At 42.3% G+C, this 26117-nt stretch overlaps 1 protein-coding gene across 1 annotated transcript; it reads left to right on the top strand.

Annotated features, from left to right (window-relative positions):
- The first annotated feature begins 3166 nt into the window (after positions 1 to 3166).
- On the top strand, positions 3167 to 15556 carry LOC125537756 (dynamin-related protein 3A). The gene is given in 21 exon segments (XM_048701074.2): positions 3167 to 3608; positions 4744 to 5026; positions 5115 to 5143; positions 5236 to 5337; positions 5621 to 5689; positions 5798 to 5857; positions 6370 to 6483; positions 6820 to 6868; positions 7209 to 7315; positions 8555 to 8647; positions 8771 to 8863; positions 8937 to 9074; positions 9881 to 9994; positions 11312 to 11446; positions 11567 to 11591; positions 13804 to 13925; positions 14015 to 14161; positions 14663 to 14715; positions 14823 to 14922; positions 14996 to 15092; positions 15095 to 15556. Coding segments are annotated over 21 exon segments (2313 nt in total). The 5' UTR covers positions 3167 to 3251; the 3' UTR covers positions 15121 to 15556.
- The last annotated feature ends 10561 nt before the right edge of the window (positions 15557 to 26117 follow it).

Here is a 26117-nt window from a genome sequence, read left to right as displayed (position 1 = left end):
TTTTGTTACGGCTTGATCCCTAGTATCCATTATGTTCTGAGATTGATGTTGCTATGACTTTGCCATGCTTAATGCTTGTCACATTGGGCCCGGGTGCCATGATTTCAGATCCGAACCATTTATGTTATCACCATTATATCTATGTTCTAGATCCAATCTTGCAAGTTATAGTCACCTACTACGTGTTATGATCCGACAAACCCGGAGTGACAAGAGTCGGGACACTTCCCAGTGATGACCGTAGTTTGAGGAGTTCATGTATTCACTATGTGTTAATGCTTTTTTCTGGCTCTCTATTAAAAGGAGGCCTTAATATCCCTTAGTTTCCAATAGGACCCCGCTGCCACGGGAGGGTAGGACAAAAGATGTCATGCAAGTTCTTTCCATAAGCACGTATGACTATTTACGGAATACATGCCTACATTATATTTATGAACTGGAGCTAGTGCCATATCGTCCTAGGTTATGACTGTTATATGATGAATATCATCCAACGAATTCACCCATCCAATGCCCACGAATTTCTCTCATATTGTTCTTGCTAAGTTACTACTGCTATTGTTACTATTGCACTTGCTACAAAATCATTGCTATCACTGTTACCGTTACTATTGCTGTTGCTACCACTATCAAAACTATCATATTACTTTGCTACTGATCATTTTGCTGCAGATAATTAATCACCAGGTGTGGTTGAATTGACAACTCGTCTGCTAATACTTGCAAATATTCTTTGGCTCCCCTTGTGTCGATCAATAAATTTGGGTTGAATACTCTACCCTCGAAAACTGTTGTGATCCCCTATATTCGTGGGTTATCACCCTATGCCCTAGAAATGTTGCTATGTCAACTTATGAGAAAGAAGCCCTAGCTATATTGGAAGCCCTGAAAAGATGGAGGCACTATCTACTAGGCAGAGAGTTGTTGATCAAAACAAATCAACAATCACTCAAGTTTATTATAGACCAAAAATCACAGAAGGAGTGCAACATTAGTTAATGATGAAATTGCTGGAGTTAACCTCCAAATTCAGTACAAAAAAGGTGTTCTTAATAAAGTGGTAGATGCTCTTTCCAGAGCCCTATCAGCTTGCATGGCAATGTCAGCTATCACACCTATTTGGGCAAAAGAATTAGTACAAAGCTATCAGCAAGATCCAGTGGCCAAACAATTGTTAGCACAATTACTGTTGCATCCTTCTCACACTACTTCAGACCACCAATTAACACCTGGTATCATCAGATCTAAAGGAATAATTTTAGTAGGAAATGTTCCTGCTCTCAGAACTAGATTGCTGGTTGCATTGCATAGTTCATCTATTGGGGGTCATTCTGGAACAAGAGCAACATACAGAGAGTTAAGAACATATTTTACTGGCCAGGATTAAAGAAAGAAGTGGAAATTTTCCTTGTTGCTTGCTATATCTGCTAGAGAGCAAAGCATGAAAATTTTCTTCAACCTCGTTTGTTAGATCCCCTCCCTATAGCTGACATGGCATGGTAACATATCTCTATGGATTTCATAGAAGGCCTCCCAAATTCAAATGGCAAAGAAGTGATACTAGTAGTGGTGGATAGATATACAAAATATGCCCATTTTGTTCCACTATCCCATCCATATACCGTCCTTAGTGTGGCACAAGCATTTCTAGATAGTATACCCAGGTTACATGGACCACCCAAACTGACCATATCATGCAGAGACATAATATTTACCAGCAAATTGTGGAAGGATAATTTTCTTGCTTGGAAAAATGAGTTAATGTACAATACATCATACCACCCTCAATCTGATGGCCAAACATAACGAGTTAATCAATGTGTTGAGACTTATCTGAGATGCATGGCAAGTACAAAACCTAAAGTGGTGCTCTTGGATATCTCTAGCTGAATATTGGTATAATACTACATACCACACTGCTATCAAAATGTTCCCCTTTCAAGCTATTTATGGCTTTTCCCCTCCAATAATTTTTGAACTAGCCATACCTGGACCCTAGGTGAAAGAAGCTCACAACTTTCTGTCTGCTAAGCAACAGATGTTGGAGAAACTAAAAACCAACTTACTGCAAGTCCAGAACAAAATGAAAAATTATACAGATCTTAAAAGAGTATAGAGAGTTTTTGAGGTGGGAGATATGGTATACCTCAAAATGTCTCCCTATAGACTAGCAATTTATGGTTTCAGAGGTGCCTTAAAATTGCAACATAAGTATTATGGACCATTTCTTATTGTACATAAGATTGGCAAGCCTGCTTACAAACTTCAGTTTCCTGAGCATGTGAAAATTCATCCAGTTCCCATGTTAGTCAGTTGAAAAAGCATATTGGTTCAAAATCCATACCTAGTCCATGGTACTGCCCAATAGAGGTTCTTCAGGTCAGACAAGTTTCCAGGCATAACATGCCGGTGACACAGTAGTTGATACAATGACGAAATTTATCTTCTGATGAGGCCACCTGGGAGGATGCCGATTTTATTAAGTATACTTTTCCGGAGTTTTTGAAAGTGACAACCCAAGCTTGGTGTAATGCAGCACAAGCGCCATAAGGACACGTCGAATCTTACAAGGGGGCAATGTCATGACTGACTGTTGGTGGTTCAGTTAACACTTTCAGTCTTCACTAAAAAAGGTGCAGTGTTTCAGACAATATCGCTTCAGCAACAACGGACGACGACGATGGCTCCCGCGTCTACAACGCGTCTCCACCTTCCGATGTCACCGTTGCCACTATAGCGTTTCACTTTCTTTACCACTAGTTGTCATTACTCTGCTTATAACCAGCCGGACTGTGGCCCGAAAGTTCATGTTGATTTCCCCAATTGCCAACTATGGGTTAGAACCCTAGACAATACAGCTCCTCTTATAGCAACAATACATCTCAGATCCGAGCTAGATCATGATTTCCTTCATACAATTTTCCAAATAGATCGATAAAACCACTTGGGCCTGACACGGACGAAACGACGTGATCCGCCGGGTGATTAGAAGAGTTTTCTTATACATATACAGATGAAAACTCCTTTTCTCCATAAATTCCATCGAAAAAAATGTTGTTTTGTTTTTGCTTGTATGGGAAACTTTGTAAACTTTCGTTTTCATTTCCATTTTGTCAATTTTCGTTCTGTTTTGATGCTGCAGGTACCTCACACAATACGCACATCCACACAAAACCCCAGCGAAGAAAAAGAAGGAAAAGAGCCCCAAAGCGTACCCTCTAGTCTCCCAAAACCCAACACTGTCGGCGGCGATGGCTGACTCGGCAGCGGCTGCTGCTGCGGCGGCGGTGCAACCGGCGACAGTGGGGCAAGCCGTGATCCCGCTCGTCAATAGGCTGCAAGACATCATGGCGCGGCTGGATGGTGAAGCCGCCGGCGGCGTGGAGCTGCCACAGGTGGCGGCGATCGGCGGGCAGAGCAGCGGCAAGTCGAGTGTGCTGGAGGCGCTCGTCGGCCGCGACTTCCTCCCGAGGGGCCCCGAAATCTGCACGCGCCGCCCCCTCGTGCTCCAGCTCGTGCGCCACTCGGCCCCCGAGGAGTGGGGCGAGTTCCTCCACGCCCCCGGCCGCCGATTCGACGATTTCGAACACATCAAGCGCGAGATCCAGGTCAGTTTCTCTGTAATTACTGCAGCTTTGCTTTGCTGCGTGCGGGTGACATGTTTGCTGTCGCTGGGGGCTTGAAACGAGTGCCTCGGCCTCACAGATCGATGTAGCTTCGCTTGTTTTCCGAGTGTATGCAATATGTTTGCTGTAATGCTGGCTACCCAAAAATTGTGCGTCAGCCTTGGTGACGGCTGTAGCTTTGCTTGTTCGCTTCTTGTATTCTATAGGCATTTTTGTTTTGCTGATTCCATGACTTAAATAAAGGATTTAGTTCGTAAGAGTACCACTACAACTATTCATAATTTGCATTTTTTGTAGTTTGCGGACGGAGCAACAATTGTGCTGACATGCTGTGTTACTTCTGCACTAGCATCCGCCGATAGTACTGGCTAGAATTTTATCAGTTAATGTCCATCTTCACACTAGTTTTTCTTGTCGAAAATAACTGTTGCTTAAACTTTGCAGCAGATATTGTGAATCATGCACTTTTAACATTACTATGGACCTTCCAGTCAGTCTCGTGCACACAATTATTTCTTTATGGTGGTACAATCATCATCAGGACAAAGTTTGAAGATAGTTCTGTTCTTGTTAGCCTATTGGTGCTTGTTAGCCTTGCTCAAATGCCGAAGCCAGTTGGACACTAACATGCGGGAGGATCATACATGATAAATATACTTACATTCAGAAAGTTTGCCTTAATGGAACACTCCGAGAGTTTGTAATTGCTTTCTCATGTGATAGTAGTAACTAGTAAGCCCAGCCGCCGCCCCCCCCCCCCCCCCCCCCCCCCCGCGCATGGCAATTGATGGTCAAAGGTAGAGAAGTTTGACTGCAGGCTTTCTAGGACGAACATAATGTATTTTGGAATGGAGGCAGTGTTTGTCTATATGTCTATTTTTTTTCTTGTCTAACTTAAGTTTTCATTGTATTAGTAAACATTTAAGTCCTGAATATTTACTTTGTTCCTTCTGTTTTGTTTATCTTAGTCTTGAGAGACACTGATTTTCCCCCTCTATTCATCTTATTCCACCCTTTCTATTTGTAGCACCTCTCAAGTAATATTTGAAACTGTATTATTTATTAATTGCATGCCTTCATAATGTTCTCACGAGAGAAATATATTGCCTGCTTTCAGTCGGAAACGGACAAAGAAGCTGGAGGTAACAAAGGTGTCTCTGACAAACAGATTCGTCTGAAAATCTTCTCACCAAATGTAATTGACATCACCTTGGTTGACCTCCCTGGAATTACAAGGGTTCCGGTCGGAGATCAGCCTAGTGATATTGAGTCAAGAATAAGAACAATGATCATGCAATACATCAAGCATCCAAGCTGCATTATCTTGGCCGTCTCACCCGCAAATGCAGATTTAGCCAATTCTGATGCTCTTCAACTGGCACGGCTTGGTGATCCTGATGGTACTTAAGCAACTCTATGGAATAATTTATTATGAAGTTCCTTGTAGCTAAGAAGTGTAAACTTAACTGTTTGCTGTCTTTCTGGCAGGATCTCGTACAATTGGTGTTATCACCAAGGTATTAATGTGTGTACAAAATTAATACTGCAAAGTTGTTACCTTACTCTGTTTCTGTGATGACAATTTTGATTTGTTTTTCAATGGCCTTAGTTGGACATCATGGACAGGGGTACTGATGCTCGTAACTTTTTACTGGGAAATGTAATCCCCCTCAAGCTTGGTTATGTAGGTATTGTGAATCGCAGCCAAGAGGTATATTCCGAGGCAAAACCACAAACCCTGATAATTTTGTTTGTCGTTTTGAATTTCATGTTCTGATTGCTCTCTCTCTCTCTCTCTCATAAAAACACGACAAGAAACTCATGTGCTGTGCTGTTATATTTCTAACTTCTTAGTTTTTGATATGTGTTGGTAGTGAATTCAATTGGTTATTTAAACTTGGATCTTAGCAGTTAATGATAATGCTACTACTGCCTAAATAGATAAAGTTATTTGTTCTAACTTCTAATCTAACACAAGTGGATGATTCCTACAGGACATCAACTTTAACCGAAGCATCAAAGATGCACTTGCCTTTGAGGAGAAGTTTTTCTCGACTCTACCTGTATGCCTGGAACCTGTGAATTTTCTTGCAGCAGTACTATCCATTGTGACTAGGCATATTTTCTTATAAGCTGTGTCTGATTGTATTTATTTTCTTTTCTTTTAACAGGCTTATCATGGTCTTTCACAATGTTGTGGTGTTCCTCAATTGGCCAAGAAGTTAAATATGGTATTGACACATTGCTGTTAAGTATTAGTTGTACTTTTCTTGCCCCTGTATTGCTTATGTTGCTTATGTGTTTAATCTCTTTGTACTTCACTTACGAATAATATCCTGAACAAACATCAACATACTCAGGCTCCAGGAGAAATGTTTTTTTGACCCTAATCTGATCTAGGATGAATTATTCTCAATTTACTGCAAGATAGTGGGTCAATGAATGATTTTTCATGTTTAAGTTGAAACCTCTAGTTTTAGCATGTAACTGAGAGATTAACTTGATAAAAGTTGGTGTGGTTAACAAAACTTTTAAGTGAATGAAATATAATACTTCTTGAATAGTAACTAATGAACGCCTTGCTGAAAAAGGTCAAGCCTTTGCCGTATGTATTGATGCACTATCTATGGGCACCTTCGTTTATCCATAGACACTGTCTATGATGCTTCCATAAGTGATATTAATACATCTAATGATTCTATCTGTGCACCTCATCATTGCAACTCTTGGCTCTTATTTGCAGATTCTACTAAAGCACATCACAGATATGCTTCCAGGTTTGAAATCTCGAATAAATGCTCAGTTGGTAGCAGTTGCCAAGGAACATGCTGCATATGGTGATACGGCAGAATCGACGGTAATTATACTGATATTACATAAGTATAAATTGTGAATACCTGCTTTATGATGGAAATTGTCTATTGCTGGGATGCCTTAACTGTGCATAGTTTAGAGTTTGCTATATCTTATATGCATTGGCATGAGAATCACTTATTAGTTATTACAATTATCATATGTCATGCTCTGTTGAACTACATACATGACGCATCACACCTGACTCCCTTATGCATGTTGTTTTTCTTAGTAACTATATATTTACCTGGTCTTCTCTTGTTTCACGCACATGTTGGTTTGTTTCTAGTGTCATTTTCTTTTACTTTTCAACCCTGCCTTTCTGGTCTTCGATATGCAGGCTGGTCAGGGAGTCAAACTATTGAACATATTGGGAAAATATTGTGAAGGTAAGGAAGAATGATCTGTTCCATTCATTGTAAAACCTTAACTTACTAATTTTTGTTTTGTTGCTATTTTTAAGAACTATTGCTGTTATGGTGAATCAATCAACAATCCTTCGTAGTCCGGTTCCATTCAATAATCAGTTCAAAACTCAGAAAAAGTACTTATATCTTTAAATTATCTTAACTGTCTAGAAAGCATTTGCTTGTTTATTTTTACCGTTGTGGAACTCTTTTAGTTACATGACAATTTAGATGTCAGAATATTAAGAACTTATTTTGTGAAGTGTTTGATTTTCCCAATGCTATTCTTTTTCTAATGTTAATAATATCTTCATGTTTTCAGCTTTTTCTTCGATGGTGGAGGGAAAAAATAAAGTGTCAACAGATCAGCTTTCTGGTGGAGCAAGAATTCACTACATTTTTCAGTCAATTTTTGTCAAAAGCTTGGAGGTTTGCAAAAGCAATAGCTTGACATATTTACACAGCAGACATGTATCCATGTTATTACAGTTCACTGTGTGTTAATATGAGAATTAAATTTGCATATAATGAGAATAGTGCTCCCTGGGACTAGTTTACAAAAATACTACTCACTAGTTACAGAATTATGCTTCATCTAGCACTCCGCCAAATATACCCCTTTGCTTCATTAAAAACAAGCGAGTGTCTCTTTCTACTCCTAAAGCACATGCATATGTTACTCCTGGTCCTGGACTTGGTAATGCATCAGCCAGCTGCTGAGAAAAATGACTGCATGCATCAGTTATTGTTAGCGCATGCTTAAAATCTCAATCTAGTCACAACTGAAAGCCCTTGCTGCTGCAAACCCACTAGATACACAGTTGGGCTTAATGGGCAGCATGGCAGGGCGACACAGCTGGGAACATGGTGCAGCAGTTGATGCTTCAGTGTAATAGTGATGCGGGCGGTTGGCAGTGAGCGGAACAGGTCCTGGCGATGGAGGTTCCATTTTGCCTCCTTAGCGCTTTGCTGCTGCTTGTCAGTTGGGCTCCATGTTGTTCACAATACTACATGAGCTAAGTGGTTTTAGTGGGTGCTATGAGAGCATTAATGTGGGAAGTGATGCTTTGACATAAACTTCATGTCATAAACTGACCTACACAGTGGCAAAAAATAAAGATAAAATACAAATTCACAGCGAACAGCAACTTCTACCATTTTCTAGATTAAGTTATTCTGGTGATTTTTCCTTAGTTATTTTGTATGTAGACTGATTTTGCATTTTGTGAAATGGCTGGTTCTTTGGTGATGACCTCTATCTTTTTTGGGAATTTCTTGTGATAGTTTAGTATGCCTTACCAGAGAATTTTCTTGAGATCTGCCCTTTCAGGAAGGGTTCTGCTCTCCATAGTCACATTATAGTATTTTTCTGCCTTAAATGTTGTGCCCCTATATCAACATGCTGTAGGGAAAAAAGTTGTGCACTGTAATAAACTAGTATATCTTCCTGCAGATCATTTTAGTTTCTGGGCAGAAACAATTACCTCGTGCTAGTGTTACTTTCATATATAGCTATATGGCATTACAAACTACATTTTAAATTCCCATCATTTTAGCAACAGTATGTGTCATAATTTTCACCTGTTTCATCTTGTGGTTCACATATTTCCTTTTTTGTGTGTGATAAATCTAGTGGTCACATTTCTTAGTTACTTACTCTATATGAAGGAAATTGACCCTTGCAAGAATATAAGCGATGAAGATATCCGCACGAGTATACAGAACTCTGACGGTCCAAAGGGTGCTATGTTTCTGCCAGAGGTTTACCTTTTCTCTGGATGATGCAATCCTTTCTTGTTAAATTTTTGTTATTCCAGTTAATGTCTTCTTACTGGACTCCTCCATGCTCAGAAGTATGTTTTTTTTTTCTATTATAAATTGTAGGTGCCTTTTGAGATTCTTGTGCGAAAGCAGATAGGCCGTTTGCTTGATCCAAGTCTTCAGTGTGCCAAATTTATCTATGACGAGTTAGTCAAAGTATGTACACATAACTATGTCATTCCTATCAACCTCTATTTACGTTAGTTATAAGGTATCCTGAATAATGCAGATTAGCCATGGTTGCTTAACTAGTGAGCTGCAGAAATACCCAATTCTTAAAAGACGGATGGGTGAATCAGTTAGCAATTTCTTGAGAGATGGTCTTCGACCTGCGGAGACAATGATAACTCATATTATTGAAATGGAGGTAAGTGTTTATATTCTGAGTTCTTATTTGCCAATTGGTAGTAACCATTGGATTTCTCCAATAGTAAAGTTTAATTTTCGGGGTGTTTACTATCCACAGTATCCTGCAACTAAAGTAACCAACCATTAAACAATTGGTTGCTTTCATCTTACACTACTGGATATGCTTTGCAAAGAAGCTGGTTTTTAACAATGTGGCTGCTATAACCTGTCACTCTGGTTTAAGGGTCCCACTGTGCTCATATCCCCTGTATTAATGCAAGGATACAGTCTTGAGTATCCTAACAAAAGTTGGTTATTTATGCATTTATTACCAGTCATGTTTTAAATACTGTTGAACAAGTTAGGTTATTATGAGCTCAGCATTATGACGATCTATCTCAGTTGTAATTGTATTTAGTTTTTTCACAATCTAATTCATGTTTTCCCATGTTATATTCTGGTTTCAGTTATGGTAGTTACATGTTCGTTATCTATTCCAATGAAGAACCTTTTTTTTTTAACTTTGTGGATTGGTACTTGACACTGGGGTTGCAGATACTCCCTCCGTTCCTAAATACTTGTCTTTCTAGGCATTTCAACAAGTGACTACATACGGAGCAAAATGAGTGAATCTACACTCTAAAATATGTCTACATACATCCGTATGTAGTAGTCATTTGAAATGTCTAGAAAGACAAGTATTTAGGAACGGAGGGAGTAGATGCTAATGAGTGTCTTGATTTGTTATTCGCTTGTGCACATAGCTCCATTTTATTGTCTTTTGTGTTTATTTTCTTATATGCAATTATACAAATATTTCTACAGATGGATTACATAAATACCTCACATTCAAGCTTTGTTGGAGGCAGCAAGGTTGTTGAACTTGCTAAGCACGAAGGTCTATCTTCGAGAGGACCAACTTCACTATCGGTTCATAAGGTAACATCTTTTCCACCTCAGATTTTGTATCTATTCCGGAATAACGTAAAGGAGAAGTCCAATGTGGATGACTGGGATGTACCTTCAACAATGAACCTTTGCATTCGACTGCTCTGCTGGTGCTATCCGCGGAGTAGTTTTATTCTCTTTAGCATGACTAATCAATTTTTTAATGTCACTAAGAATTCAATAGTAAACGACACCCGCAACCGCTCCTTTTGAAGAAAACAATTAATTGAAAGGAGTAGGTCAACTCGCATGATGGCTCTGGAATCAATGTGGATGGAAGTTGTGTTCATACACAAATTGTTCCTAACTTGAATAATTCTATGTCAAAATCGTATTGACAGATTACATACTGTCAGCATGCTCGCGGAATTCACTTCACTAAAAAAAGAGTGAAAACATGAATTTTTAGTGTTGAGTTTTTTTTTGTATTAGCACAGTCAACTACTACTATTGTCACAATAATATAAGTAATTTGATTTTGTTTGAATTACTACATGATTAGTTAGAATTGTTGACACAACTAATAAAATTAAGATATAACAGAAGCCCCAGGACCAAATTCTGATCTATCTTCGACTGGGGCGAACAGACGTCAAGGCGACAAGAAAATACAGATCTAGATGTTGGTATAGATAGTTGGTCATGCCTAATGCGTGATATTTTTTGTTCGAGTAGTTTGTAAGATAAGAAATAATTTGGTAGTGAGTACACTTGTATCTTAGGCCCTGTTTGGTTCAGCTTTTATCGACAGATTCCGCTGCCGCGCAGCAGAATCTGAACCAAAGGGCGAACCCAGCAGAATCCGATTCCAGAAATCCGCTGCCAAAATCTGAACCAAAAGCTGAAGCAGCTCAGGACGTGCTTTCCAAAATCTGATTCCGCTGCGGGCCAAAATCTGAAAAAGCTGTATCAGCTGGTTTGCCAAATGACCTACATCTTTTTCACATCAGATTTTTTTCACAGCTGCTTTTAGAAATCCACAGCCGAACCAAACAGGGCCTAAATATGGCTGTCCTCATATTGTTAGCATATACTTTCTATGTGTATGCAATATATATTCTGAGAAACATGCATTCGACATGTACAATTGCTAGTAAACATAAGCCGGGTATAAATCAATCTGAGCCACAAGGTTTAGCGAATTTACAAAGAATCAACTTGTGTGTTTTATACATGTCATCTAATTGCAGATTACTAGAAGATGGTACTTGACATACATCAACATTTCTAATTAGTTGCTAAGCTCATTTGATTTTGTTTAGACTCGAGGGGAGGTGTTACATCTTTTTTCCACTTCACTTATTGCAGGATGGTGTTGGTATAAGTTCTGAGGCGCAGCTAAAATCTTCTACTGAGAACAATGTACAGCTCAAATCTGAAAGAGGTCAAAAGTCACGTGCTGTTTTTGCAAGAGATACTTCCAGAGGAGCAATAGCTGAGAAGGTTATCAGATCTCAAATAGTATCTTATTACTGTTTCAAAATTTGTTTTCTAGATGTGTTATAACATGATATTAACAATTTTACCCAACTTCATTTTCTGTCTTGTGTTTCTGCTGACCAGGGATTTCAGCCTGATACAGATGCAGGTAAACCAGTGTAGCTGTAATTATACAAGTATGCTTGATCTGCATTTCTCTGCTCTGGAGATTTTTATCATTGTAACTTCTGTGCAAGCACGATGTCAATCTGGGTTGCACTGAATTCATATGATGTTGCATTTGGGTCATGCTTTCCTGATAGCTCATTTGATTTCATATTTGAACCAGTTATATAATAATATGAATAACTAAGCACTGTTCATTTGCTAGTAATATGTCTAAGAGGTTTAAGTTCCCATTTCCTGGCTGGTTATGGTTGGTGCTGGCGGATTCGGGGTCATGGATCATCATCTTCCAGCTGAAACCTGGCCTAGTGGCCTGAACTGGGAAGACCTGGTTCAGGCTAACCAAGGTGCCGGTTGATCCAGGTCAGGCTTACCCAGGCTTCTCCAGGATGCAACCAAACGAGCTCCAGGCCAGGCGTTGAGCAGCCGGGGTACCAATGAATTAACTCCTAGATCACATGGCCCAACGTGTCAGAACTGGACATATATGTGATTGGCTAATCGCCATGCACTGCTGCATCAGTGTATTCATAATACCATCTGTTCACTTCCTGTTTAGAAGAAAATAACCAGTTGCTTGTTGAGACGTGATATTCAGATGTGCAAATCGCCCAAACTTGCCCATGGTTAGCCACATAGTGGTTTAACACGAATTTAACGAGTCACTGCTGCACCTGGCTGGTATAACCTGTCCTTAATCCTAGCTGTTTCGACAGGTTAACGCAGGCAATTTGAATCCTGCTTGGCAATTCATACGATACAAAGACAAAAGAAAAATCTTCTGATGATCCGAAGTTGAAATACAGTATGATATGACCAAATCGACCCACCTGTATGCCTTTGGTTTATAAATCTATTTGTGGAGAAACATTTACTCACTGGGAAGCCACATGATGTGAATACCCTTCGGTTGGGAACTTCGACTCATCCTTTTTGCTAAGTGATGAGATTGGATTGCCCATATAAGATATAAACTATCATATTTCTGAATACTACCTCCATTATCTTTTACTTGTCATTTCAGATTTCGACAGAGAGTATGTTTGGATCCCAGGCAAGGGAAATCCTAGTCTTTCCAAGCGAGATTGGTCATTTGGTAAAAAATATATAGCTTTGGTGGCAATATAGCCTGCAACTTTTGCCTAATTAGTAATTAATACAAGCCCTTTAGAAAAAAAAGTCTCCCGCACGGGGAGATGAGCAACCATGGAAACAGCAGTATTGGATTAGTGGAGTTGTGGTCATCCGGACTGCTTCTTTGTCTTGACCACCATCCATCAGGGCATGTGTTAGAGCGTCATTGCTGTGAACGCACCACCCGCTTTCGTCCCATCTACCTATAGATAATTTTGTTGCCGAGGAAGTTTGATTAGTTACTTTTCAAAGTATATTCTACATTTGTTTTCCCAAAAAAAGAGTATATTCTGCATTTTAGCCTTCATGCAACTGAACAACGAGCCTTGCTTCTATGGGCCATCTTAAACGGGCTAGATGAATGTTGTGTAGCTATGCTACGTGAGGTAGTAATTCAAGTGCACCCAGTCTCCAGTACACACCATTGATCATTACCCAATACACACTGTTGCCCATTACTTTACCTAGTTATAAATTACGTAATAATATAATGACATGTTTGTATTTTTATATGAAAAATCTACTGATTAATATGTTTTGGGCATTGTTGGTCAAAGTTTTCTAACTTCGTCTGCGCAGTATATAATGATATCTACCTTTGAACGGCAGCAATGATTGATGAGAAAGGCCAACTTAGACATACATAAGAAGTAAATAAATCCTGGGGGCATTTAACTAGCACACTGTACATCGTTGTTCCATGTATCCCGTGCATCCTTTCTGGAGCCACCCGAGACACAGCCTCGATATTATAGACTTTGGCCCAAAATATGTTCTGTTTATATTCGAACTTGTCTTAGTGTTCAGTACCTGCAAGTTCTATACGTTGAAGTGTTCAATACCTGCAAATTACAATATATCAAACAGTTCTGCCAATTATTGCGGTTGTATATAAGGAGATACTCCCTCCGTTCCAAAATAGATGACCCAACTTTGCACTAAAGTTAGTACAAAGTTGAGTCATCTATTTTGGAACGGAGGGAGTATGTTTTTGGGATATGATCTGAAATCTGGCACAATGTTTTTGGGCTATGATCTGAAATCTGGTACAATCAATGTAGGAACAAGTGTGGCAGGTGGAGGCCAGAATGGTCACTCACTTGTTGGTGGGAGTTTGTCAAGCATGTCAGATCCACGAGTTTACAGCCTCAATAGCTTATACTCTATGATTCGGTTAAGAGAGGTGAATTTACTATCACAAGTGAGCTTTGCAATATGTAATTCATCAGGACTTCATATTTCATCTTCAATTCTTATCCTTGTTCTTACTAGCCACCTAGCACCTTGAAACCATCAGAAAACAAGACTGACCGGGACAGAACAGAGATAGCTATTGTGAAGCTTTTGGTCAAATCTTACTATGACATTGTCAGAAAGAGTATTGAGGATGCGGTTCCCAAAGCTATAATGCATTTTTTGGTAAGTTTAGTGTCTACAATGTGGTGATACCTGTTAAAGTCTTAAAGATACCTTGTTGACCATCTACTTATTGGTGAATTTGCCATATAATTCTACTGACTTATTTGTTCTTTGCTCCAATTGTTAGAGAGCTTTAACATACCTGTTGTTAAAAAAAAATACCTCCAACAGTCAAATTATATATATAAATAAAAAACACTGGGATGCTAATTGCGGATGTTATAATATATAACTCCTGGTGTAGATGTATGTAATATTGGCATACTCTGAATCAAAGACAAAAACTACTTAAGAGAGGTTTACTTGTCTCTTTTTGTCCCTACCTAGACATTTTCTTGCATGAACTAAAAATTTGCTGCTAAAAGTCATAAAGTTCCAGCAACGCTGGTCATTGTGCCAAGCAAAGTATCATTACTTGTTAATTAGTGTTACAATTAAAATCTAACTTCCAAAGTAGTCTGTATTGGTGACACTGGCGTTTTGACTGATCTTTTACTTAAGGTGAACCACACAAAGCGGGAGCTCCACAACGTTCTAATTCGGAAACTGTACAGGTGACTTGCACTTTGGTTTATGTACTTGCTAGCGAGCAACCCAATCGTAAATTTCAGATTACTTTCTATCTGGAAGAATCATTCTATAATGACGATCTGGTGTGCAGGGAGAGCCTACTTGATGACATGCTGAGGGAAACAGATGAAGTACTTATCAGACGGCAGCGTATTCAAGAAACGCTCCAAGTTCTTGAACAGGCACACAGGGTATTTACTCCTCTCCTAGATGTTCTTGTCAACTTATGTGTCGAGCATCCATTTGATGTTTGTATTTTTTCAGACGCTCGAGGAATTTCCCCTTGAAGCTGAGAAGGTTGAGAGGGGCTACAGCCTGTCTGAGTATGGCACTGGCCTGCCGAATATCCCTGGACTCAGCAATGCAATCCTAGGGGTATCCTCCCTTAACTTGTACAGTTGAAAGAAGCATCAAATGTACATGAACATGCTCATGTGGCATGTTGGTCGGACCCAGGTGCCAAAAAAGGGCACCTCTTCATTTGGTTTTGATCCAATCCTCAATCATTTTGGAGCTACTCCCTCCGTTCCGAATTACTTGTCTTGGATTTGTCTAGATACGGATGTATCTAGACTAATTTTAGTGCTAGATACCTGTGTATCTAGACAAATCTAAGACGAAGTAATTCGGAACGGAGGGAGTACTTGTTTGAGTTTTGAGCTGAGCATCCAAATTTTGTTCTACAAAGGCAGTTCTTTGTAATCGGAAGCTATGGCTGGAACAACATCCGGAGTAGATCAGTATGTATGTTACCCCCCTTGTTGACCTGACAACGGGGAACCACTTGCACTGATATTATCATGCAACGCTACAATTGCGATTTTACAGGAGCATCTAAACAAAAAATTTAGTCATGAACACATGCGAAGCAATTTCTTTTGAAAGCCCCACCATATATAGTTGGTAAGATTCGAATCTGCTGTTGAGCTACGCATCATGTAGTAATCATGATGTTCTTAGCAAGGTATCGGTTCTATCATTCGGTACTAGTTCTTTTAGTCTTATTAAAAGGTGCAATGTGTGTCGGCAGCATTCAGCTCTTGAACTATATGGGATCAAAACGCATACAGTAAAATTGCAGTGCTTTAGTGGCTGTCCTGCGAATAGGTCTCTCGACCTCGCATGCTCGAAACGCACTGGTGCTGCATCAGCATTACTCTCCAACACACACCCTGCATTATCATTTTCTGCTTCGATTTATATTTATGTTTTGATCGGTCCTCGGGTAGGAGAAACTACTACTCCCTCTGTCCCAAAATAAGTGACTCAACTTTGTACTAGCTGATTGTTACCGTGGAACCAACTGAATCGCGGCGTGGTTGATTATTAGTATATACTTCCTCCGTTTCAAATTACTCGTCACAGAAATGTATCTAGAACTAAAATACATCTAGATACATCCATACCTGCGACAAGTAACTCAGAACGGAGGGAGTATATATCTGGAGACGTCTGTCCACGCCTTTATTGTCCCGTCCACTTGGTCCTTGCAATGTACTCCTCGGGTAATTTGACAAGCACAAAGACGCCGGCGTGACAAACTGAATGAAGATACGATAAGCGTTCAACAGACTTGCACAGAAGATTTCCTTGGGACCGCAATGCTTCTCTTATATGGCATGTGCATGAATCAGTTCATAGGCATATCCTACGCTGCAGCACCAACGCTGTGTGTGCACATGTGTATTTGCTGCCGGATGGTACGCAAAGATCTTGGATTTCAAGACAAAAAAGATTTCTCTGACCAGCCACACAAAAGAAAGATCATGCTTTCAAGATACTTCCTCCATCCCAAAATAAGTCTCATGATTTTAGTTCAAAATTTGAACTAAAACCATGACACTTATTTTGAAATAAGTGTCATGATTAACAGAATGTTGGTGATAATCCATCACTATATACAGTCGATTGCATGTATTGTCCTAAATATTAGACAAAACTTGCCACAACTTGTAACCAGGCAGCAAGTTAGTTAGTACCCAACCCTTTTCTTCAATAGCTTTCAAATATGTCCCCATCCTCGTCTCACCCATATTGGTTTCACTGACCAACTAATGACGTGCTATGTTGAACATGGATGATGCAAAAACAGTTGAACATTGGCTCTGTGCACCATTTGGTGGAGAGGCAGGGATGGTGGTAAAAACAGTTAAACATACTCAGTATTTCCAATATTTAATACATGGCATTTTAGTTTGACACTCACCAATGCACATCCACTTGAATGGTGATCGACCTGTGGGCAAATCACGTGGATCCTTTGGGACTAAAAGGAACAGAACATTTTCTTGCTATATTAATCTTGCAACTCTCGAAAAGCCAAACTTTACTTACAGCAAACATGATCTAAGCTAGCAACCACTCTTACATCGTCAGCAACCAAGAGTGGTACCATAAAATTGGCAGGATCATCTAGCCAATCGTCACAAACATGTTAGCTAACCAACATATTGCACCCTACAAGAGTATTTCTTGCCGATGGATAATATGATTAAGCACCTCATCATGGTTGAGATTGTGCGATAGCGAAAACGTCTTACCTCATCGAGCGGGGACGCCGTACGTGTTATAGGCAGGGGCTCACCTCCCTGATAGTGCATACAGTTAAGATTTTACAGAAGAGATTTGGGAATCAAGTTAGGTAGAGATAGAGCTATTGTTACAGAAGATAAGATATGCCTCTAACCTCCTAACCTACGTGCCCAAATATTGTTGTCACGTTGCAATTTGTACGACATACACATTGCATTATGTTTGACACCCTCCCTTACCGAAAAAGGCTTTCGCCCCGCTTTATAAATAAAGCAACCGCCGAGCATACAGTACCAAGGTTCCAACCATACAAACACGCACTCACCCAAGGCCACCGCACCCAGTCCGACACACAGTCACACACGATACCCAGGTTCAGCTGTGGGCGCAGCACAACAAGCCCAACACCGAGGCCACACAAACACAACACAACAAGGCGGCGGCAACGAGGTGTAGACGATCTAATCCGGCTCCGGCGGTGGTGGGGGAAGCGGAGGAGCCATCCGGAGCGCCATCATGTTTGACACCCTCCCTTAATCACAACTTCATCAAGTTGAGATTATGCTTGAAGTCTTCAAAATTTCTTGTAGGTAGAGCTTTTGTAAACCCATTTGCAACTTGCCTCTGGAGTGGATAAACCGAATGTCTAAGAGTTTATTTGCAACTCTTTCTCAAAATGAAAGTCTATCTCGATGTGTTTTGTTCTGGCATGAAAGACTGGATTTGCTGACAAATAGGCAGCACCTAGATTATCAGACCATAAACATGGAGCTTTAGTGCTCTTCATACCTAGCTCCTTCAGGATGGATTGCACCCATATGATTTCTGCTATTGCATTGACCAGTGCCTTGTATTCTGCCTTTGTGCTATAGCTGGAAACAGTAGCTTGCTTTCTTGCACATTATGATATTAGATTGGGTCCAAAGAATACTGCAAACCCACCAGTTGAGTGTCTGTCATCCAGACATCCTGCCCAATCTGAGTCAGAGAAGGCACTGATAAGAGTAGAAGATGACCTGCTAAAATTCAAACCAATGCTCAAGGTATTTTTCACATATCTGACTATACGCTTAGCAGCAGTCAAATGAACTATAGTGGGTGCATGAAGGAACTGGCATACTTTGTTAATAGGAAAGGGAATATTAGGTCTGGTGAGTGTCAAATACTGGAGTGCACCTACTAGACTTCTGTATTTGGTGCTATTCTCTGGACTCATAAGTTCTCCTTCAGTGAGAGATAATTTTTCTGTACTAGATAAATGAGTGAGTGTAGGTTTACAACCTTTTTTACGAGATCTGCTGCATATTTTTCCCGAGAGAGGTGAAGTCCATCCTTATGATGCTTCACTTCAATCCCTAGGAAATAGTGTAGATCTCCCAGATCCTTGAGAGCAAATTCTACACTCAAATCCTTCAAAAGTCCTACTATTGCCTCATTAGATGAGCTTATGACAATGATATCATCAACATATATGAGAACAATTATGGATGTATGTGACTTGTTATAAATAAATAACGAGGTGCCACACTTTGAAGGAATAAAACTAAGTGCTTGCATCTTTTTGCTGAGACGGAAGTACCATGCCCTTGGAGCTTGTTCCAACCCATATAGAACATTATCAAACTTACACACATGAGAGGGTGCATGTGTGTTTTCAAATCCAGGAGGTTGTTTCATGTACACTTCCTCTTTCAGAACACCATGAAGAAATGCGCTCTACACATCTAGCTGTCGTAGGCTCCATCCCCTGGAAATAGTAATACATAAGATAAGACGGATGGTGGCAGCTTTTACAACTAGACTAAACGTGTCCTCGTAGTCTATACCATACCGTTGTTTGAAACCTTTTGCAAAGAGTCTAGCCTTGTAGCGGTCAATGGTTCCATCGGCCTTTCTTTTTATCATGAAAACCTACTTGCAATCAATAAGACTTTTACCTTACTGTGGGGGAACCAAATGCCATGTTCTGTTTTTCTTTAGTGCCATATATTCTTCATGCATTGCCCTTTTCTAATTTTCATCACCAAGAGCCTCTTAAAGGGTGTTGGGTTCTCCTGGTTCACCTGCAGAACAAACTAGACCATATTTGGTTACACATTTGTAATTAACAGGTTGGATTACCCCTTGTTGTAGCCTTGTGCGACGTGGTATGGATCCAACAACATTTTCTGGCACAAAAGATCCTGCAACCCGTACTGGAGACCTGTTCCTGCCTGATCCCGAGGAGGATCCACCTGTAGCAGCAGGTTTGACCTGGGCAGAGGTTGTCTCGATGTGGCAGGATCTTCTATGGAGACTGGCTACTGTTCGGGCAAGGCGTGAGTCGCAGATGATCCTGGATGACCGGCCAAACCATCATGAGCCCGTGATTGCGTGGCCCCGTCAGAATCAGAGTCTGGACCCGCGCTCGTTTGACGAATCGAGGCACGCCACTTGTAATACAATGACGAGTTAATACCACAATTGGTACATAAACTTGTAGGGGTGGGAACAGATTCATACAAGAACTAAAAAACCCCACAAAACTAGTCCCCAACTCGACTGTTGTAAAAAATTCATACAAAACCACCCCGAACTGCACACGTGGCGTGCCAGGTAGGCTGTGTCGGGCCCGAAACGTGTTTTTACAAAGAAACCCTCGCGCTTTAGCAATTTTGCAGACAAGTCCATACCCCCGACAGAAAACCCCCTGGTCGTCGGCCCCGATGCAAACCCCTTCCAAAACCTTTCCTTCTTTCGCCCGTCCTGTCCTCCTCATCTGCTCCTGCTCCTGCGAGGCGACGCCGCCGTCGGCCTCATCAGCGGCGACACAAGGCGCCATGGAGCCGTGGCGTAGGGAACCCGGCGAGTGGCCTCCTGACTACGGTAAGCACTCCTCTGCCTCCTCCTGTGCTTCCCCTGTTCCTGCCGATGGGTTGTGAATTTTGGGCCGATCATGCCGATGTATTGTGAATTTTGGGTCGATCTGCTCACTAGGGTTCATTGTGTGCGTCCCCAGGGTTCGTAGGGGAAGTAGTTTCCATGAGCTTGTCTAGGGTTTCTTGATGCTGATTTGGGGAATTCGGGGGTTCAATCAAGGGCAATGTGAGGGGATTTGACCTAGGGTTTTGGGTAGTATACAGGGAAAGGGGGGTCCTTTAGGTCAGATGCACTGTAAAATCTGATGAAAGGGTGGTCTTTTAGTCGACATTTCTGTGAAAAAATGCTTACTTTCCCTATTTGGCAAAAGTACAAGCTTTTTTGAGATGAAAGTCAGCATTTTTACTATTGTTTTGTGATGCAAGTGTAACACCCTCGATGCGACTATAGCTCCCACGTGTCGAGGCACGACTTAGAGACATAATCGCATTAAAGGCATATGTCGCAAGTTAGGCAATCTTCACAACATCCCATGTAATATGGTAATAAAAGGGAGATAACATAGTTGGCTTACACTCGCCACGTCAATCAAGTACATAAATAACATTACATCAACCAAAACACTCATGGCCCGACTACGGCGCCAAAATAAAAGAGAACCCAACATGCGACACGGTCCCAATCACCCCCAACTGGGCACCACTACTGATCGTCGGGAAAGGAAACATAGTATCATTGAGAGTCTTCGTCGAACTCCCACTTGAGCTCACACGCGTCTCCTGGAGCGAAATCATCGGGCCCTGCATCTGGTGTAATAGTAATCTGTGAGCCACAGGGACTCAGCAATCTCGCACCCTCGCGATCAAGACTATTTAAGCTTATAGGTATGGCAAGGTAAAATATGAGTGGAGCTGCAGCAAGCGACTAGCAAGTATGGTGGCTAACTTATTCGCAAAAGAGAGCGAGAAGAGGAGGCAAAGCACGAGCGAGAAACTAGAGGGCAGCCTGCGCAAATATTACTCCAACACCGTGTCCACTTCCCGGACTCCGCCGAGAAGAGGCCATCACGGTAACACACTCGGTTGATTCATTTTACTTGAGTTAAGGTTCAAGTTATCTACAACCGGACATTAACAAATTCCCATCTGCCCATAACCGCGGGCACGGCTTTCGAAAGTTCAATCCCTGCAGGGGAGTCCCAACTTAGCCCATGACAAGCTCTCACGGTCAACGAAGGAATAGACCTCCTCCCAAGACGTTCCGATCAGACTCAGTATCTCGGTAACTCAAGACACTTCGACAGGTTAAAATAAGATCAGCAACACCGCCCGAATGTGCCGACAAATCCCGATAGGAGCTGCACATATCTCTTTCTCAGGGCACACTCAGATTGTCTTAGGTACGGGTAGGCCAGCCCAGAGTTTCCCCTGGTGGCCACCGACAGCTGACAGGTGGACCAACACTCAGAGGAGCACTGGCCCGGGGGGGGGGGGAGGGGTTAAAATAAGATGACCCTTGAGTCTGTAGAACCCAAGGGAAAGAAAAGGCTAGGTGGCAAATGGTAAAACCAAGGTTGGGCATTGCTGGAAAAGCTTTAATCAAGGCGAACTATCAAGGGGTTCCCATTATAACCCAACCGCGTAAGGAACGCAAAAATCCGGGAACATAACACCGATATGACGGAAACTAGGGCGGCAAGAGTGGAACAAAACACTAGGCGAGAGGCCGAGCCTTCCACCCTTTAACAAGTATATATATGCATTAAGATAACATGACAATATAATGATATCCCAACAAGTAAATAAATGTTCCAACAAGGAACGGCCTCCAATCTTCACCTGCAACTAGCAACGCTATAAGAGGGGGCTGAGCAAAGCGGTAACATAGCCAATCAACGGTTTGCTAGGACAATGGTGGGTTAGAGGTTTGACATGGCAATTTGGGAGGCTTTCAAGCAAGTGTTAGGCATCGTAGCAATGGCATAGCAAAAGAGCGAGCAAACTAGCATAGCAAAGATAGTAGTGATTTCGAGGGTATGATCATCTTGCCTGCACAGTTGTCAGAGTTGACTGGATCCTCAAAAGTGAACTCAACGGGCTCCTCGTTAGCGAACTCGTCTCCCGGCTCTACCCAAACAAGACAAACAAGCAACAAGGATACAATCAACCACGTGCAAGACCAAGCAATATGATGAAATGATGATATGCTATGCGGGATGCGATGCGGGATGGAAATGCAAGATATGACAGGAAAATGCATGAAGCTGGCCTCAACTTGGAAATCCAAGTGTGCCACTGGAAAGATGAGATGAAATCGCTTGAAAACGATATAAAGAACGCCGGAAACGGAGTTACGGTTTGGAAATGGCAAGCGATTCAAATATGACACCGGTCTGCGATTTACAGCAAGTAGGCATCTAAATGCAATGAAATGAATATGCTACAGCACCCAATCATGACAAAAAAATACATGGCAGGGATTCCCACAAGATGCTTAACAAAAGTCTAGCATTGAGCTACGGCCAAATCATCCATTAACAGGTTCAAACAAGCATGGCAAAAACGCAAATGGTAAACAGATCCCAGACTTAGTGAAATTAACACTTGTCTGGAATTTCAGATCATATAGCCCTCTTCGGAGCAACAAAACAACATGCTACAGGACCTGAACATGACAAAGAAAGACATGGCATGGAGCTACTCAACAAGCTTAACAAAAGTCCCTTAGTGGCCTTGAGCCAAAAGGGATCACAAAATATACTAACAAGCACACGAACATAGCAAAAAACATAATCAGTTTTCAGACTTAGTGAAAACCGGGACATGCTGAAACATAACTCACGAAGGCATGTTTACGAGCTTGATGCACTCACCACGGTGCAAGTCATGGAAAGAAAAGCATACACCAATAAAGAAGGCACAAAATACAAGCTAGACATGGCAAAAACAATGGCATAGCATGCACAGATCAACTACAATAACATCGGCAAAATCGCAAACAAGTTGACGATCTGCCCAGATTCACAACGAAGCAAAAGTAGAGCTCGATTGACTCAAGCTAGGGTGCTCCATAATTGCAAACAAAGACATGGATGGATAGAGAACTACAAGATTAACAAAACTCCCTTACTGACCATCCTCAAAAGAGGCACGGATCACTAGGAAACAACATGAACATATGGCATCATGAGATAAACAATCCCAGGACTTGGTGAAATTACTAAGTCCCTGAAAACAGAATTACCGGGTGCCTCACTTTGCAAGCTTGCACAAGTCACCACACACACCCTAAAAATACATGGGTTGCACCTCTGGAAAGATGACAAAACCCTTAACAAAACATATGAAGAACTCACGGGCATATCATGCACACATTAATCATGGCAAAAATGACAAAAGTGCTAAACAGAGTAACAGATCTGACAATTAACTCAAGTAGCCCTCTTCTAACAGCATTTCGGGCATCAAGATGAGCTCAAATGAAAATGATGCAATGGAATGAAATGATGTACTCTCTGAGATGAACATTTTTATATGCTATATGCATGAATCGGAGCTACGGATGCAAAGTTACGGGGCCCCGAACAGAGCAACTTGGATCAGGAATTTCGAGACTTGGCAAAAAAAAATCAACCTCTCCTAGGGTTTACTGTAGCTCCGATCCAGATCTGGATCGCACGGAGCCCGAGGATCGCCGTCCGGAGGAGTCGCCGGAGTTGGGCCGGCCGGAGTCGGGGACGAGGCCGGGGCGGCCGGTGGCGGCGGGCGGCGGCCGCGGCGCCGGCGAGGTCGGTGGCGGCGGGCGGGGAAGCGGGCGGCGGCGGCCGGCTCGCGGGCGAGGTCGGTGGCGGCGGGCGGCGGCCGGCGGAGCGGGTGAGGAGGCGCGGAGGAGATGGCGGCGGGGAGCAGCGGTGCGGCGGCGCGCGCCGATGGGCCGCGGGGGCCCTGCCTGGGCTCGGCGGGCCGGCGCGTGGAGGGAGGCGGCGGGCGTATGGGAAGGCGCCACGTGGCAGCGGCGGGGAGCAGCGGACGTGTCCGGCGCCGTCCGGACGTGTCCGGCGGCGGCGGATCTGGGATTTTAGGGTTAGGGACGAGGGGGATCCGGAATTTGGAATGGGGGGGTGTATATATAGGCATAGGAGGAGCTAGGAGAGTCCAAATGAGGTGCAGTTTTCGGCCACGCGATCGTGATCGAACGCTCTAGGACATAGAGCAGAGTTTGGTGGGTTTTGGGCCAAATTGGAGGGGTGTTGGGCTGCAACACACACGAGGCCTTTTCGGTCCCTCGGTTAACCGTTGGAGTATCAAACGAAGTCCAAATGACACGAAACTTGACAGGCGGTCTACCGGTAGTAAACCAAGGCCGCTTGGCAAGTCTCGGTCCAATCCGGAAATGTTTAATCCCCACACATAAAAGAAAGGTAGAAACGACCACCGGAGGAGAACGAAGCGCCGGAATGCAAAACAGACAACGGGGAAAATGCTCGAATGCATGAGACGAACACGTATGCAAAAGCAACGCACATGATGACATGATATGAGATGCATGACAACGACCACAACACACAGAGACAAAGACCCGAACCCGAGAAAATAAAATAACTTAACGCCGGAAACGGCAAGAGTTGGAGTACAAATATGGAAAGTTACATCCGGGGTGTTACAACACTCCACTACGAAAGGATCTCGTCCCGAGATCTAGGACTGAAAGAATGCCGGGTACTCAGAACGGAGGTGATCCTCGCGTTCCCAGGTAGCTTCACGGTCGGAATGGTGTGACCACTTGACTTTGAGAAATTTGATTAACTTGTTGTGAGTCTTGCGTTCAGTCTCTTCAAGAATAGCAACTGGGTGCTCACGATAAGAGAGATCTTCTTGGAGCTCAATGTCCTCGAAGTTGACGGTGCGGTCAGGAGTCTTGAAGCACTTTCGAAGCTGAGAGACATGGAACACGTCATGAACATTTGCAAAGTTTGAAGGAAGCTCGAGTTGATAGGCGAGGTCGCCTCTCTTGCTGACAATCTTGAATGGTCCCACGTATCTAGGGGCAAGCTTCCCTTTGATACCGAAGCGACGAGTACCTTTCATAGGAGAGACGTGGAGGTAAACATGATCTCCGATCTCGAAAGCCAAATCACGGTGCTTACTATCATAGTAGCTCTTCTGGCGGGATTGGGCTGCTTTGAGGTTATCTCGAATGACTTTGCACATTTCTTCTGTCTCTGTGATTAAGTCATTACCCAAAAGCTGACGTTCACCGGTTTCAGACCAGTTGAGAGGGGTACGGCACTTCCTGCCATACAGAATTTCAAAAGGGGCCTTGCCCGAACTTGCTTGAAAACTGTTGTTGTAGGAGAATTCAGCATAAGGAAGACAATCCTCCCACTTCATGCCGAAGGAGATCACACAAGCCCTGAGCATATCTTCAAGAATCTGGTTAACACGCTCGACTTGACCGCTTGTTTGAGGATGGAAAGCTGTGCTAAAGCGGATGTTAGTGCCCATGGCCTTCTGAAAAGAATCCCAAAACTTCGAGGTAAAGATGCTGCCACGGTCTGAAGAGATCACTTGAGGAATACCGTGCAGAGAGACAATTCGAGAGGTATAGAGTTCTGCCAATTGAGCTGCAGTGAGCGACTCTTTGATAGGCAGAAAATGAGCCACTTTGGTGAGTTTGTCGATGACAACGAATATAGCATCATTGCCACGCTTGGACTTTGGAAACCCAGTCACGAAGTCCATCTCAATGTGGTCAAACTTCCATTTTGGAATGGCAAGAGGTTGGAGGAGACCTGCTGGCCTTTGGTGTTCTGCCTTCACTCTTCTGCAGACATCACATTCATTCACGAATTGAGCGATCTCGTACTTCATTCGAGTCCACCAATAAGCTTGCTTGAGGTCCTGATACATCTTCGTGCTCCCAGGGTGGATGGAGAGGAGAGAATTGTGAGCCTCGTTCATGATCACTTTACGAAGTTCACCTTTGGGTACAACAA

This window comes from Triticum urartu, chromosome 2A (assembly GCF_056163025.1).
Source record: "Triticum urartu cultivar PI428250 chromosome 2A, HENAU_Tu73, whole genome shotgun sequence".
NCBI lineage: Eukaryota > Viridiplantae > Streptophyta > Magnoliopsida > Poales > Poaceae > Triticum > Triticum urartu.
This window is presented reverse-complemented; position numbering and strand designations above follow the sequence as displayed.